This window comes from Malaclemys terrapin, chromosome 19 (assembly GCF_027887155.1).
Source record: "Malaclemys terrapin pileata isolate rMalTer1 chromosome 19, rMalTer1.hap1, whole genome shotgun sequence".
NCBI classification, from domain to species: Eukaryota; Metazoa; Chordata; order Testudines; family Emydidae; genus Malaclemys; species Malaclemys terrapin.
Window position 1 is genome coordinate 21,512,193 of NC_071523.1, and position 14,344 is coordinate 21,526,536.

Below are 14,344 nucleotides of genomic sequence, written 5' to 3' on the forward strand. Positions count from 1 at the left end.
AGTGCAGTGGGGCAAGCGGAAATGTCTCTGCATTATAGGTCTGGACCTTCTGGCACTTGGTCAGAATCTTACCTTTTCAGGCATTTCCAAGGTTAACAAGTCTAGCTCTGCCCACTCACAGCTTCAGCAACTAGGATTCTTTGTCCATTTCAGTTACTAAGAACAGGTGCCCAGAAGAAGTAGTAGTAGTGCAAGTGTGTGTTTTTAAAGAACAATGCCCTCACTGCATATTATTCTTCCCAACAATGCAGAAGTATCAGTTAAATCTTATAATTTCTGGTTATTACCTCCAGCAAAACAGATTAGTCCAGGGAGAAGCCCCTTCCCCATAAGAAGCTATTACAGTAACTATACTAACTCTGTTGTAATTAGCTTCATTCCAATGCCTCTCATTATAACTTAGGGTTAGCCTTAGAACCCAAACGCAAAGTCAAAGAGTTTTCTTTCCCTTTAACATTTTAATAAATGTTGTTTGGGAGTTATTGAATTCTCTCCCCAGGAAAAAGCTAAACAAAGCTTTTAAAAGCCACACAGGCAAAATTATTGTTTGCCTGAAGATTGGAGGGGGGTTGTAGGAAGATTAGAGGATACATATGAATATATTAGGTCTGTTGTTCTAGTGCTGTCTAACTAGTTTTCTTTCTACAGTTCTGCTTCCCCCAATAAAGCGCAAAGCCACTTTTAATCCGTGCATGAACTTCCTTTCAGAGAAATCTTATTTCCTCATGACAGTGCCCTATCAAACAAAGTCAGTGCTTGTTTACTGGAGGGCAGCAGAATCATCTTATTAGGTGTTCTCTGCTTGGGGGTGCTAGAGAAACCTGTGAGGACTCCAAAGAGAGGTACAACCATTTAGCACAGTGTTCTAACCGAACTAGCTTTGCAAACTTCTCTCAGCTCCCTAATGGTGGCTGTCATCTTGAAGAAGAGCGACATTTGCCATTCCCAGCATGGAAGAAAGCCCCTGTAGGTCTTATGATGCATCAATAGTGAGTTAACACTAAGAAGTGTTTAATATTTAAACAGTGTTCAGACAGAGAAGTGCTTCCCATTTTGAAGCCAGCAGGAAACTGGTACCCAGCCTCAGCCATTTAGTGGTGGGTGGAACTAGAGTATCACAACAACAAGATTAGAAACTTTCTAATGGAAGTTTACATACTATCTAACCGAGTAGGTTAGTGAAGAAGTGTTGGTGGCCACTGCATTCCAGATCGGTTTGCCGACTATAGTGCACACCAGCACTAGGTTCAGGAGCCAGTTTCAAAACAATCTGCATTGTGCAGTACAGGTCCTGTTATGCAGCATTTGATCTTGATCAGAAAAACATGCCTCTATAGTTGAGATGCAGGCAGCTGAACTTGCTCAATGCTAATATAATGAGGGGAGGTTCTCTGGCTCCTACCAAGTTGCCTATGTAGTCTTCACTAGGGCAAATTCTGGATGCCCTGGACAGAGGAATTCCTGCATTTATCCGGAGGACTGGGCTAGGTCGCCTACGAGATCAACTTTTATCTCCATCATTTCCAGCAAACAGGTCTACAGATGCCAGTCTAGAGCCCAACAGAAGCAAAACGTCTTAAAATCTTCTGTCCTAAGAGGACTGCCTCTCTCCAGTTGGAAGTTTGATTGCCCACTGTTCTCATATGGAAGATGTGCAGCACAGTAGGAACCTATTAGCTCATATTCAATGCAGTGTACTCACAGTTCAGGTGTGCAGATAACTTTGGTCAGCACACATCAGAAAGTTACTAGAGAGGACTTTGCCCTATGGCTAGTGAATTTAGCATGACATTTTTAGAGACATGCTCAGAATAGAGCTAAGTGTAACTTTCTCCATAAATTACATGTTAGCAATGGCTATGGAGAAGCCTGGTATCTTTGGTGAGTCAATGAGCATTAACCACATCATAAGACTAGAACTCAGAAAGGAGAACATGGTGGAGTTACACATGGTGCTGACCACTCCTGAAGGAGTCAAGTCCCAGCCCAAGCCATATTAGAGTGGGTATCTAAACAACAACTGCCACACTTCAGGGTACTCTCTTACAAGCCACTTTCCACACACAACTTCCTGAAGCAGTCACCTTTTAGGTTGAAATTTTCCACACTTGGTCTCCTTGCCTCTCTCGCCCACCCAAAAGAACCAAACAATAAATAAATTGAGCAAAATTACATGAGTACCAGTCCTGAAGAGAAAGCAGCTTAGACAACAGCAGCTTCTCACAGTAAGGAGAGTTTAAGTACTAGGTAGACAGATCGTCCCCTGCCATTTTGATTTGGAGAGCACATTCATACGTGTGAGGGGAACACGTGAAAGGAAACCTAATGCCCTAATTGACATTTTGCTGGCAGTAGCACATCCATTATCAGGCCAATATCAGACACAACAATGGCTTTTACTGGAGACTTTAGTACATTATATTAACTCAATTAAAACCAAGACACAGCCGCCAACTCATTCAGACCCCAGAGGCATATCTGTAAAGAACTCAATTAAGTTTGGATGGTGTAACGATGAAACCTCATTTATCATCTAAATGAGGCATCAACCTCTTGTTTCAAATTGTTTTTTGGGCTCTGATCATTCTTCCACTCAAAGATGAGTTTCATGACCCAATTTAAGATTCCAAACTCTGAGTGGACCCTTTCCATGGATTTTCTTTGTACACTTAAGATTCTGCACAAGCAAATGCTCTTCATGACAAGTTACAATGGGTTTTGAAACCTTCTAAAGTGACCAAAGACTGAACTTGACAAACTGCATAAAAGATCACAGGAGGAGTGGGATTTTAAGTCCTTTCAGACAGGTTTAGAGGAGAGGAAACTGATTCAAGTCCTTAGTACTCTGGAAGAAAAGTAAAATATCAGATAAATGAACTTATTCCAATTTGGAGGCAGAAAAGAAGAGATGTGTTAAGTGTGAGAGATGTAGCTGGGATCACAGCTCCGTGCTCAACAAATATTTTCCAGTTAAAAGGAATATGAATCCTCTTTCCTGCCAGATGAAATATTTTTTCACCAACATATTGGCAGGGGAATTCTCAAGGACTCAGGAGTTCCTGGAAGGAGACATCTGAGTAAAGGGGGGGAGAGAGAAAGAATATGCTACCCGAAGTCTGAAGCAAACAATTGCTGAGTAAAGAACAAAAATATCCTGCTTTAGACTCTCAATTCATTCTGTTCCAGAAATTTTCCTCTAACAAGGTGGAGCAGACCAGACGGAGCAGACCAGACGGAGCAGCTCGTTAACAGGATTAACGGTCACCTCTCTTGGCAATGCAAATCCAATGCACTCAGAAATAGAGCAACTCCAATGACTATGTTGGCAGAGCCAATGGCTGAGCTGTGTTGGTATTCACAGTTCTCGTAAGAGTCTGTTAGGCAACCAATAAGTTTATGTCAAGGCGCCTGACATGCCAAAACATGGAAGATCATTTGAAAGTAAAATTATGCACCAATCATTAGTTATGACAACACAGGTGTGCATTATTCATTAGAGACTGGAAGGAGAGATGCCTCATGCTATCAGAAAGCAAAATGTAAGAACCACCACCACAAAGGAAAGGTCACTTCACACGTAAAAGTAAGTGGTTCACTCGTGTGGTATTCACCAGTGAATATAAAGACTTCGGCCATTATTGGCACATAAATCTCACCTTTGAAGTATCCTGCAATTTCACTAGACAGTTACACCTGTTTTCCACATATCTTTTCTTTAGTCTCACCTTCCAATTTTCTTCTTGCTATTCTTAACCTTTAAGAACCTACCTAAATTCCTCACCAAGAGCCTGATCCAACTCCCACTGAAATCAAAGAAACTCACTGACTCAAACAGGCCAAATTGGATGAGGCCTCAAGTCACAATACTGAGCAAACCAAGTCAACGTTTTGGCCCAGAAGAGCTGGGGAGCGGTGGAAAACGTTCCTGAAAACCTGTAGCTCCGGAGAACCCAGGTATTTAAAACCTGACATTTTCGTCACTCAGTGATATATCTGATGGGGGTTATTTATTTATTACACTAGAAGGGGCCAACCAAAAAATATTTTAGAGGACTGCATACATGTTAGAACTCTGATTGTAGGAGGAGAATTACAGGACACATGGATGGGGTGAAAAGCTAATTCTAACTTGACAAAGTATTTTATGTTGTGATGGGGTGCCTGCCCCACACTGAGCTCTAAGGAGTTAATAGAGCCCTAGGGAGGCTTCGCAGGAGGCAGCCAATCAGAGAAGGGCTGAAGCAAGCAGCCAATCAGGACCAAGCAGGCCCATATAAAGAGGGAGCTGCAGGGCAGAGGAGTTCAGTTCTCTGCTGGGAGCCCAGGAAGGACTGTGTCTCTGGAGGGCTGAGAGAACTGCCAGCAACCTGGACAGAGCAGTGCTATGAGCAGGGACAGGGGGAGTGAGAGACAGCTCCTGGCCAGTTGCTGGAGTTTGCAGGCTGAGGCCTTGAGGCAAGGGTAAAGAGAATGCTGGGGCCACGAGGAAGTGGCCAGACAATTCGCTGCAGTAGCCACTAAGGGAAGTGGCTGAACAGCAGACTGCAGGTCCACCGGAAGGGGGGAGCACAGTGTGTGGCACAGACAGAGGACTGTGTCGCTGAAGAGGACGCTGCAGTCCTTGGAGAGACATGGGTTCTAGAGCAGGAGTGATGACAGCAAGACGCCACCTGAAGAGGGCGCAGAGCTAATTCCCAAGACAGCCAGGAGGAAGCACCACTGTGGTGAGTGAACCCCGTTACACACGTACACTTAGCAGGTGATTAGTCTAAACCAGCTAGAGAGATTTTCTGGCACACACAAAGCATTTCCCTGAACATACGTTTATTTAGAAGGAGAGTTTATGGTGAGTCTGTCATTTATTTTTACATCCTTATCCCTAAGGATTTGTCACTGTGACACCAAAATACAGACTCCGCTCTTTCATTCCTGCACTTTAATTACTTGAAAGCCAAAGAGAGTTCTTCTATAGTCATTTTGTTGCTCTTCAAAGCACAGCTATTTTATCCTGTAAATTTAGTACCAGCCTTTTTGTGGGTTGTACACAGGTACTGAACCATTTCCATGTCTATGCATCTTGGTTGCTGTATCTAGTGAAAATAGAGCTCAAAAGTACAGTTTGTGGCCTCTAAGCATCTACAGATCCTTCTGGAAGCAGCCAGCTTGAGTCCTGAAAAGCAATATCCTCTCCTTCCCCAAAGCCAAGTCTGTCAGTTCTCCCATTTAAAGGAGAAGGGAGAGACTTCAATAGCTTAATTTTTGCCTTGCTCTCTTGCATTAACTGGTTACACCCCACTGAGCTATGGAATAAGGAGGTTCATTTTCTGTGGTGCAGTATTTCCTGAGATCACGGCCACCTGCTTCAGTACAGTCAAAAAAGTGGTGAGGATATTTACATTAGTCAGAGCATCTTTTCCTCAAGGAGGGAAGGGAGAACACACAAAACTGCCCACACCCCTGAAATGGGACATCTTAATGGCAAACCTAGTGTTACTCTGATGCTGCACCTGCTCCGACTGGCCTGGAGGTAGACATGTCAACTTTTCATTTAAAAAAAAAAAAAATGAACATTAAGGCACTGGAATAAAATACACCCTACTCCAAATCTCTGCAAACGCATACACAAGGTTCTTCTGAATGTGAGGATTCTGAGCTAACATATGTCGTTACCTGAATAGGAGGAACTTCAAGGACTTTGTCCACGTTCTTTAGAGAAAGAGGCACATACCACAGAGTCGCCCTATTAGTCACCCTCTTAGCACCTTAAAAAAAAAAAAGCAAAAACAGTGTTAATAAAATACAGATACATTGGAAACACGTGACAGTAAAACCCGTGTAGCACTTTAGGAGCATAAATTCTGTACAAGGAAAGTTACACTGCTGAGGATCGGTAACAAAAGCAAGAAGCCCTGAGATAGCAGCTAATTTCTTGGAGATGCACCAAAGGGACTGGAGAATTGCAAAGAGCTGTATAAACCAGTAAGCTTCCCAAGGCCTAGGGCCTTTCTCCAATTGATTATTTGGTATTCCCCACATAGCTTCATGCCTTCCCTTCCCCATGCTCATTCTATAGGAATACATAGGGACAGCCTCACTGATGTCAGGGGCCCCCCCATGACCAGGGAATGGGCTTGAGGAGACTTCTCTAGATGACACGTGCCAGCATCAGAGAAAGAGCTGAACAAGGGCAAAGAACCACCATGGTTTTGCTTGTGGCTTGTAAGCATGAACATTTGCTACAGCAGACATCTTTGGTGCCTATCATGGTGGAGCTGCATACTAGTAAGTGACTGTCATGGCTTAAGAGACTGAGGATCAACAGTACAACATTAGCACACGCTGTGTTCTGACCCCCAGTCAGTCTATTATGCCACATCGGGTCAGACTGGGGAATTCCAGGACTGTCAGAAATGCGTGCGCCAACCGCTGCATTCGGCAAGAGATGGACAGGAGGCTACCCCGCCAGCAATGCTTGAACCTTCCATAGCAGCCCTACAGACAGTTAGTGCTTGGTCCTTAAATGTATAAGTGTAGCAGGTTGTTTGAATGACACAGGCCCTCTGACTGCAATGTTACTGCTAAGTGGCACCTTGACCTGCTAGCACAGTGACCTTTTTAAAAGCAGATTTAATTGCTAATGATTGCTAGAAATAATTAGCTGAAACAAGCATCCAGTATAACGCACAAGAGATGGCTTTTATCATCGAGTGCTGCAGGGCTCATTAGCTTCTGCTGAAGGTTTATAAAGCTTAGCATGTGCACTGTACGTGAAACCACCACAGAGGTGGAAGATCATGGTGAGTGTTTAGAGCAGGGGTTGGGAATTCATGTGTTTAATGTTTATTTTGCACAATTTCTAAAAACTCGTGGTTTAGTGAATCCTACCTTTGGGGAAGCATCTAAACACAATACATACAGGTACAAGGTTAGCTGGTGGAAGGCTACATAGAGCAGATGTGAAAGCAGACCAGACAAGCTCTTGTGGTGTTCTTCAAAAAACCAGTCAAAGTCATGTTTTCAAAGCCAAATTATCTCTGACATTGAATTTAAAAACTCCAAATATCTTGCCGAAAAACTCTATATCACAAAACATGGAATTCCTTCTGACGGGATTATTTTATGTCTAAATATTTCCACAAGCCAAACCGTCCTCGGAGTCACTGACATCAAGCTCAGAGACTAGCATCTATGGCGCACTCAAACTGTTCAGCGAAGACAGAGCTGTTAGATAAATGGAGGTAATTCACCTCTGGTCTGGGCATTCAATCACATGCACTGGTCTGCTGTCAACACAGCCATTAACAAGCCAGCCAGGGATGGTGACTGATTCTGGGCTGACAGATCTTTAAGTCGCAGACAGGTGAAGCCCATCTACACTAGCCCTGCTGAAGCTGGCTGGGCCATCTCCTTCCAATAATCCCAGCAGCAAGTTCTGCATGTTATAGAACAGGAGAGTTTGTGGCATGCCAGGCAAACTACATCTAGAATCTGTAGCATTGTGGCCTCCTCATGCAGCATGGGACCCTACGTCATCTCTTCTTCACAGCGGAGCAAGCACTGAATTGTAGATGCAGATTCCCAGGTGGGGATCTCAGCCAACACAAGCTCAAGTGTCAGTCATTTCTGTACTAGAGAAGGTCTCATCTGTCTGAAATTTGAAGGGGCAAACTCCAATCTTCCAGCATCCGGATGGGTGCTGGGATTTTGGGAAGCACATCCGTAGCAGTGCAGCTAGCCCCCCTGCCACACACGGCTCACTGTTATAAACCAATGAATTTTAGGCATCTGAAGGTGATGGGGGACATTAGGAGGGAGCTCCGGAGTCAGACACAAAAGAACATGCAATAGGACCTGGCAGTGAAGCAGTGTCTGGGTGGGTGCTCTAAGCACAGACAGTCCGACTTCCAGGCACACCCTCCCCTTACTCTCCCTACAAACATTGACTTTCACCATAACAGTTGCTGCTGAGTATTCTTTTAATGCCTGCAACAAATAAGCCTGTCCCTGTAGCCTGGAGACTAGTCCAAGTCAGCACTAGGTAACTGCATCTCTAGTCCCCTGCAAGATACCACCCTAAAAAAAAGTGGGAGCTTCAACAAGCATCCCCAGTAAGGCAGAGGGTACCCACACTTCCCAGGCTCACCTTACAAGCCTCTCAAACATCGGCTTGGCTTCCTCCAAACCTTTCTGGGCATTAGGAACCTTCCCCTGCAAATCCCAGAGCCTGGTTTCACCCACTGAGCAGATCTGCCACGAAAGCAGGCTACCCACACAAGAGCAAAATACGGGTACAAGAACCCACCGAGCTTGAACAGATACTGCCAAATCACATTCATTAGGCCAGGTCCTGCCAGGACTGCATATGAACTTCCTGTCACTAATAGAAATGTTGCATTTAGCTATGATTCTGCATCATTTTTCAACTACAGGCAAATAATATGGAAAACATTTCTGCTGCACTTTGACTGAGAGTGGATCTGACAACACGCTTTTGGGAATAAGAGTCACTGTTACACCCAACTAAAACCATCCTGACAAGATGGTTACCATGGCAACCACACGAGCCGACTCTTTACAGGCCTCTGTGAACAATGTGCACTAAATTATGCAAAACAAGTTCATTACAATTTTTTCCACATTCTTTAATAAAAATTACCAGAAGAACCGTAATTCCCAAGGAGTATTAAGTCTCAAGAGCTGCGCTTCTCTTCCAGTGCAATTCCCCCCCAATCACATCCATATACATTTAATATTTTGATATTTAATATTACTGTTGCAAAGCTGGCTGTGCTAAATAGAAAGGCATGTGCCCGAACTGACTAGGAAAACGGAAAATCCTGGCATTGTTAGTGCTGCAGGTGAGAGGGAGGGGAGAACTGGGGGAGCAGGTTCTCTTACTTTGCATGGTATTTATCAGCTGACAATTTGTAGACGAGGAGATTGTTAGGGAGAGGCACGTCTATAGGTTCAAATGAATATTTTCTGCGAAGGAATGGGCATGAATTGCCATCACCAAGAGCAGCCACGCTGACCTCCAAGCCCCATGTAAATTAAACGCCTACAGGGATAAGCGAGACACTCAAGTTCTTTTGGAAGCTGGAGGCAGGTACGCATGTAGGTCAGCTGTTCCGACGGCTGAGCTGTAACACTTACCATGCCAAGTCTCCACAACATCTCACAACCCTCTCTTCCACTACGTGGTTTATCACCATTATAATTGTCGCCGACAAGAGCCATGTGCTCAGTACAGCATGCTGCAGCAGCTCCCCTTAGCCAGAATTTTCTTTGTGCCAACAGCCAGCATTCAAACCTCTGCTGCCCCTTGTACACTCTGCCACGTCGACCTGCTGCTGCTCAAGTCAGTGACGCTCTTGCCATGAAGCTGCTGCTGTGCTTGGGCAGAGCCTGGCTTACTGTTGCTTTTCCCTGCAGGTGCTGCTGAGGTGGTGACCACGCTACTCACCGAGACTCAATGGTGTCTTGTCATTGCCAGACCTGTTTTTACACCTGCCTTCTGTGGGTGGTCTCAGTGCTCCTTCAACAGCAGCAGCAACTTCGCAGGTGGGTCAATGCCCGAGACTCTGCTGCTGTGTGAAGGAATCTTCAACCCACCTGTGCTTTTCGGTGACCGGTCTCTCTTCCACGGAGAGACAGGACTTTGAGATCGCATAGCCAGGTCTACTTCTAAAACAAGGGGTTTAAGTAAATCAAGGAGATAGATGGGGCTTTCAAGGCTACCGCTATGGATTCTCTAGGCAAATGTCAAAGCAAAATTGTTCATCGTGATGCTCTTGCATGAATGAAGCCACTGGAAACAAGGGTAGACTACAGATCTAACCAAATGTGTTACACAAACTCTGCTTTTGGATGCAAATCTCTGGGACAGCAAGCAGGAAGAGACCTTTACTGCATAAAAGGTAAGGCTCCTATCTTAGGTGTGTGGCCTCCATTATCATTTCTGAATGCCTCAATTTTTAAAGCATTTATCCCCCATCTCTGAGAGGCCTGGAAGTGACATTATCCCCATTGTACAGATGGGGAACTGAGGCACAGAGAGGCTAAGTGACTTGACCAAGATCACACAGGAAGCCTGTGGTGGTGGTGGGGGGAGGGGGAGGGGGAGAGACTTAAATGGAGTCTCCTGAGTTCCAAGCTAGCACCAAAACCATCCTGGACCTTCTTGCTGCCCAGTCTATTCTTCAAAAACTGCAGGTGCCGACTTCAGGGATACTGAGGCACAAATCACTCCAACTGTCAAGGAAACAAGTACTGTAGGGTTTATTTGACCAATACTTATGGTAGCATTTCATTGTTTCAAAGCATCAGGTGAAATAGCCCAAGTGTATTAAGACGAGTGAGAAGAGTTGCTCTTGTAACTTTAGCCTGAAATTTTACATCACATTCACAGCAAGGTGAAATCACTTAAGTATCAATAAAATCAATAAAGGTAGGGTTCCATGACTGTTCCACATACTGCAAGTCAACACGCATCTAGGCCAGTGGCTCATTTACAGAGCTGTGGGTTATTACTATGGACTGTTAGCCTCAGTATAGATAGCCCTGACACAACTTTTCCTGGAGTACCATGGCATTAACACCGAGGTGGCCACACCAATGGTAGTGCTGGTGAACATGAGGCATTGGTGGCTGGCGCTTTCTTCCCTTAACCACGTCATCTAGCCTTACTATTAACAAGGTTAAATACAGCAATAGGAACAGTAGTGCCTTGTCTATGCTAGAGATCCTATCGTAGGGCTGCCCAGTGGCAGTGGAACTAGTGGGAAATATTCAGAGAAAGTGCGGTGTAGACACAGCTTTTGACACAATGGAAGGGGAGACCATTCAAGACTATTGAACTAACGTGCACAAACTGTTCCTTAACAGTAATATCCTGTCATCCTAGAACCTCTCTCACATGAGGCTCTTCAGCTACTTTTAAGACGTATACTAGTTAGGGTCCTGGTGAGCAGTATATGAAAAAACATTCAGGACCTGGTAGCTTAGGCCCTAAATGTAGGCTACATTAATAAAAAGTTTAGCATTTATAAGGAGGTTTCAAAAATTTCCCCTAGAAACAGTGATGTTTGGATGTAAACATTCTCTTTCAGTGTCTGCACCTCCGATATGGCAGCATTGGGACAGAACAGGAAAAACAGAAGGTGAAAGCGAGCAACTAATTTTTTACACTTCTCTCAGGCTGGGGAGCGCAGACAAACTGCGGCAGTGGTAAGATAAAGCGTAGGTTTTTCAAATGCTTTTCACTCTGCCCGGCCTGCGTCAGGGAACATGTTACTTTGCAATTCATTGAGCAACGGGGCAAGAAACTGCTCTCAACATAAAAGATGCTGAGAGGCTTCTGAATGACTTGCAATATGAAGGCAGCACAAGGCCAGGGAAACTGACTATACAGGTGGTCCACAATCCCACAGCGTGCCACTACAGGCACAAGGGAAGGGGACAAGCCATGAATTGGATGATAAGATGCTCTAATATGCTGCATCCCAGACACAAAAATCCATAGGTTAACATTTAATTAGAGAGGAAAAGCCACCATTAGTTTCTCTTGATCTCTTTCATTGGAGGGACTGGTAGGTTTGCACAGGTCTGGAAGGGTTTGACATTAACGAAAGACGTCAGCTAACAATGTCCACTCAGATTAGCCACCCAAGCCCCACGCAGGCTCAGCCTCAGTGCTACAAGAGGCAACAGGAGACAGGGTATTATACAAACAAGATTTATTTCATCTAGTTGCTACCTTTAAGGGCTGCAATTAGAATAAAGGAAATTTCTGCTCTGCTCAAGAGTTAAACAATGTCCTCCAGGCCTGTTGCAACGTTCTGTTTGAGTATCAACTCCCACCAAGCTCAGATCCAACACCAGAGTTTGTTCTCCGCAACTGTTCACATTACAAGATTGAGTAGCAATTTGTTTGCAAAAAAACTTGCTTAAAAATGGAAATGATTTGACAACCTTTTGATGCAGTTTTTAGTTTAGTCCTTTGCTTCTTTTACAATCAAATGAGGTCAAATCTAATCTATTCATTTGTTATCAACAGCTTAGGCTGAACTGATGGTTCCACTAGTTTCCTCATGCAAAACCGGGGATTTAAATATTTTTGCTGTTTAAAGTCAGATGATGATGAAACCTGGGGGCAAAATATTTTTTTTAAAAAGTCACATTTTGCTGATAAACTGCTGCTTTAAATAGTCAGTCTAAAGTCATTGTACCTAATTGCAAGTTTTACTTTACAGGATTTTTTTGTTTTTGTTTTACCCTGACACAAGTACAACGCACATCTCTGAAAAAATTCACTAGAATAAGTATCAACCTGCTAGAGAAGCGTGGGGGCTGCAACAACAGAACAACTGACACTAAATCATGGTTCTGGGAAGAGGGGGTGGCTCCGAGAGACAGGGCTGGGGGTGGATTAGTCAGACACCAAACTATGGCAATGAATAAGACGAAAGGAAAGTGAGAACAGGAAGACCCTCCCTTCCAAATGGAGTTACTATGTCTAGCCACAGAGGGAGCCCAATGGGGATTGCAACTTTTCCCTTTCCTTAGCCCTAAACTAGGATGAAGGGGTGGTCACTCCTATTGGGCCTTCTTGCTAGCACACGCCCAAATCCATACAGCCCTGCTGCTATTTCAGCTCAGTTATCGACTGTCGTTTGCAAACTGGGCTGTTGTCCATTGTGAACTGTACCGAGATCACCAGCATTCCAACGAGAAGGCCAAGAGGCAACAAGTTTTCAAGAAAGCTGCAGACAAGCGCTGGTTGTACCTGTGCCCAGCCGGCCAGCCAGAGCCTTCACAGACAGTGTGCTCTCTTCACTCCCCTGATTGCCCCCCCCCCTTCATTCATTCCATGAACAGCCGGGGTCAGACCAACACGGAGGGTCAGAAAGCTAAGAAGTCTAGCCTGAGCCAGCAACACTTCATGTCAGGCCATTCAGAATCCCCAATGTACATGCAAGGGTCCGCAGTTCCCAGGACCGTGTGTTCCATGTAAACAAGCTGTAGTATTAGACAGAATGCAGGAGCTTCTGCACTGCTGAGCTCCTCCCCGCCCAGCCAGCCCCCTTCAGGGCACGTCTTGGGTTTCAGCTTTCGGCGGGCGTTCCGGGGCACTGCACCGTGCGGCACAAGCTGAAGGTGGAGAGTTTCCAAGGTAATGTTAGAACAGATAAGAGCGCCTATCTACCGCCAGCCAGGTGCTACGAGTGACAAGGCAGGAAGGACATAACCATCAGCCATACAAGCTCTGCTGATTTTAACAGTTTTCCCCAGAAGCTTTGAGTGCGAAGGAGCCTTCAACAGTTGGCTGGTACCAGGAGATTCTGACATTTGGGTTTGAAAATTGTTGGGTTTTTCCCCTCTTCTTCTATACTGGGAAGAGACCTGTAGGACTTTACCAGAGCACACTGGAACATTCTAGAGCACACAGATTAATAGAAATCTTGGAGTCAATTATAAAAGTCACTTCTCAGAGTGCAAACATGCCAGGTCTGTAGCACCACTGCCGAGAGATTCTGACAAAGGGAGTGTTGTGCCTATGTCAACGCAAACACCGGTTTAAGAGAAACATAAAAAGCTTGTGCATGCAGCCATCACAACCTCCTGCAGTTGCCATGTGGGAAGATGAAAATGGGTTACCATGGTTACTACTGCCTGGGAAGAGAATATTCAGCTCAAACCAGAGCCAACGGTTCATCCTGTTAAACTACAGACACCATCCTGATTAACTAAAGCCTGATGCTGCAGCCGAGTCTGTAGAATTAGTATTTCTTCTAATGGATCAGAACAACCCTGCTGCAAATTTAAATCAACATACAGCGATGGTTCGAGTTCCAAAACCTAGCACACATACAGGTATTAGAATCCAAGAGCACTGAGTGCAACACAAAGAGGAGACATGGTACGTACTCCAAACCTAGTGCAGACCAAACATGCTGATGCAGATAGCAGATCAGATGCCAGGGCAACTTAGAGGTGGTGAGAAATCACACTGTCATTAACACACAGCATAAGATGGCAGTAATTTTTTCCTGCCCATCCTCCTCTCATCCCTATTAAAATGTAAAACTAAATATTTACTGCATATGCTGTCAACACTCAAGAGTTCTAATTAGACACACAAGTTGAACACTAAGAGCATACCACAATGCAGGGCTGCTTTCTTCAAAGGAACAGAGTATATTTTAAAGAAAATCATAGCACCACATTTAACTGCAGTCTTCGTTTGTGACTATGCATTCAAACCTTCACTGCACTGAGAAAACAACTGCAACTAGAGCCAAGTGGAGTTCTGATCATTTTAACAGCCCAGAAAGCGTGTCTGATG

General features: G+C 44.6%; 1 protein-coding gene across 4 annotated transcripts in view; it reads right to left on the minus strand.

The window, feature by feature from the left end:
• Window positions 1–14,344, minus strand: part of ACOT7 (acyl-CoA thioesterase 7) — a 105,654-nt gene that overhangs the window by 68,073 nt on the left and 23,237 nt on the right. For all 4 annotated transcript variants that reach the window (XM_054009441.1, XM_054009440.1, XM_054009442.1 and 1 more), the window contains one exon: window positions 5,671–5,762. In XM_054009441.1, coding sequence (XP_053865416.1) covers window positions 5,671–5,762 — 92 coding nt within the window. The remainder of the gene's footprint in view (window positions 1–5,670; window positions 5,763–14,344) is intronic.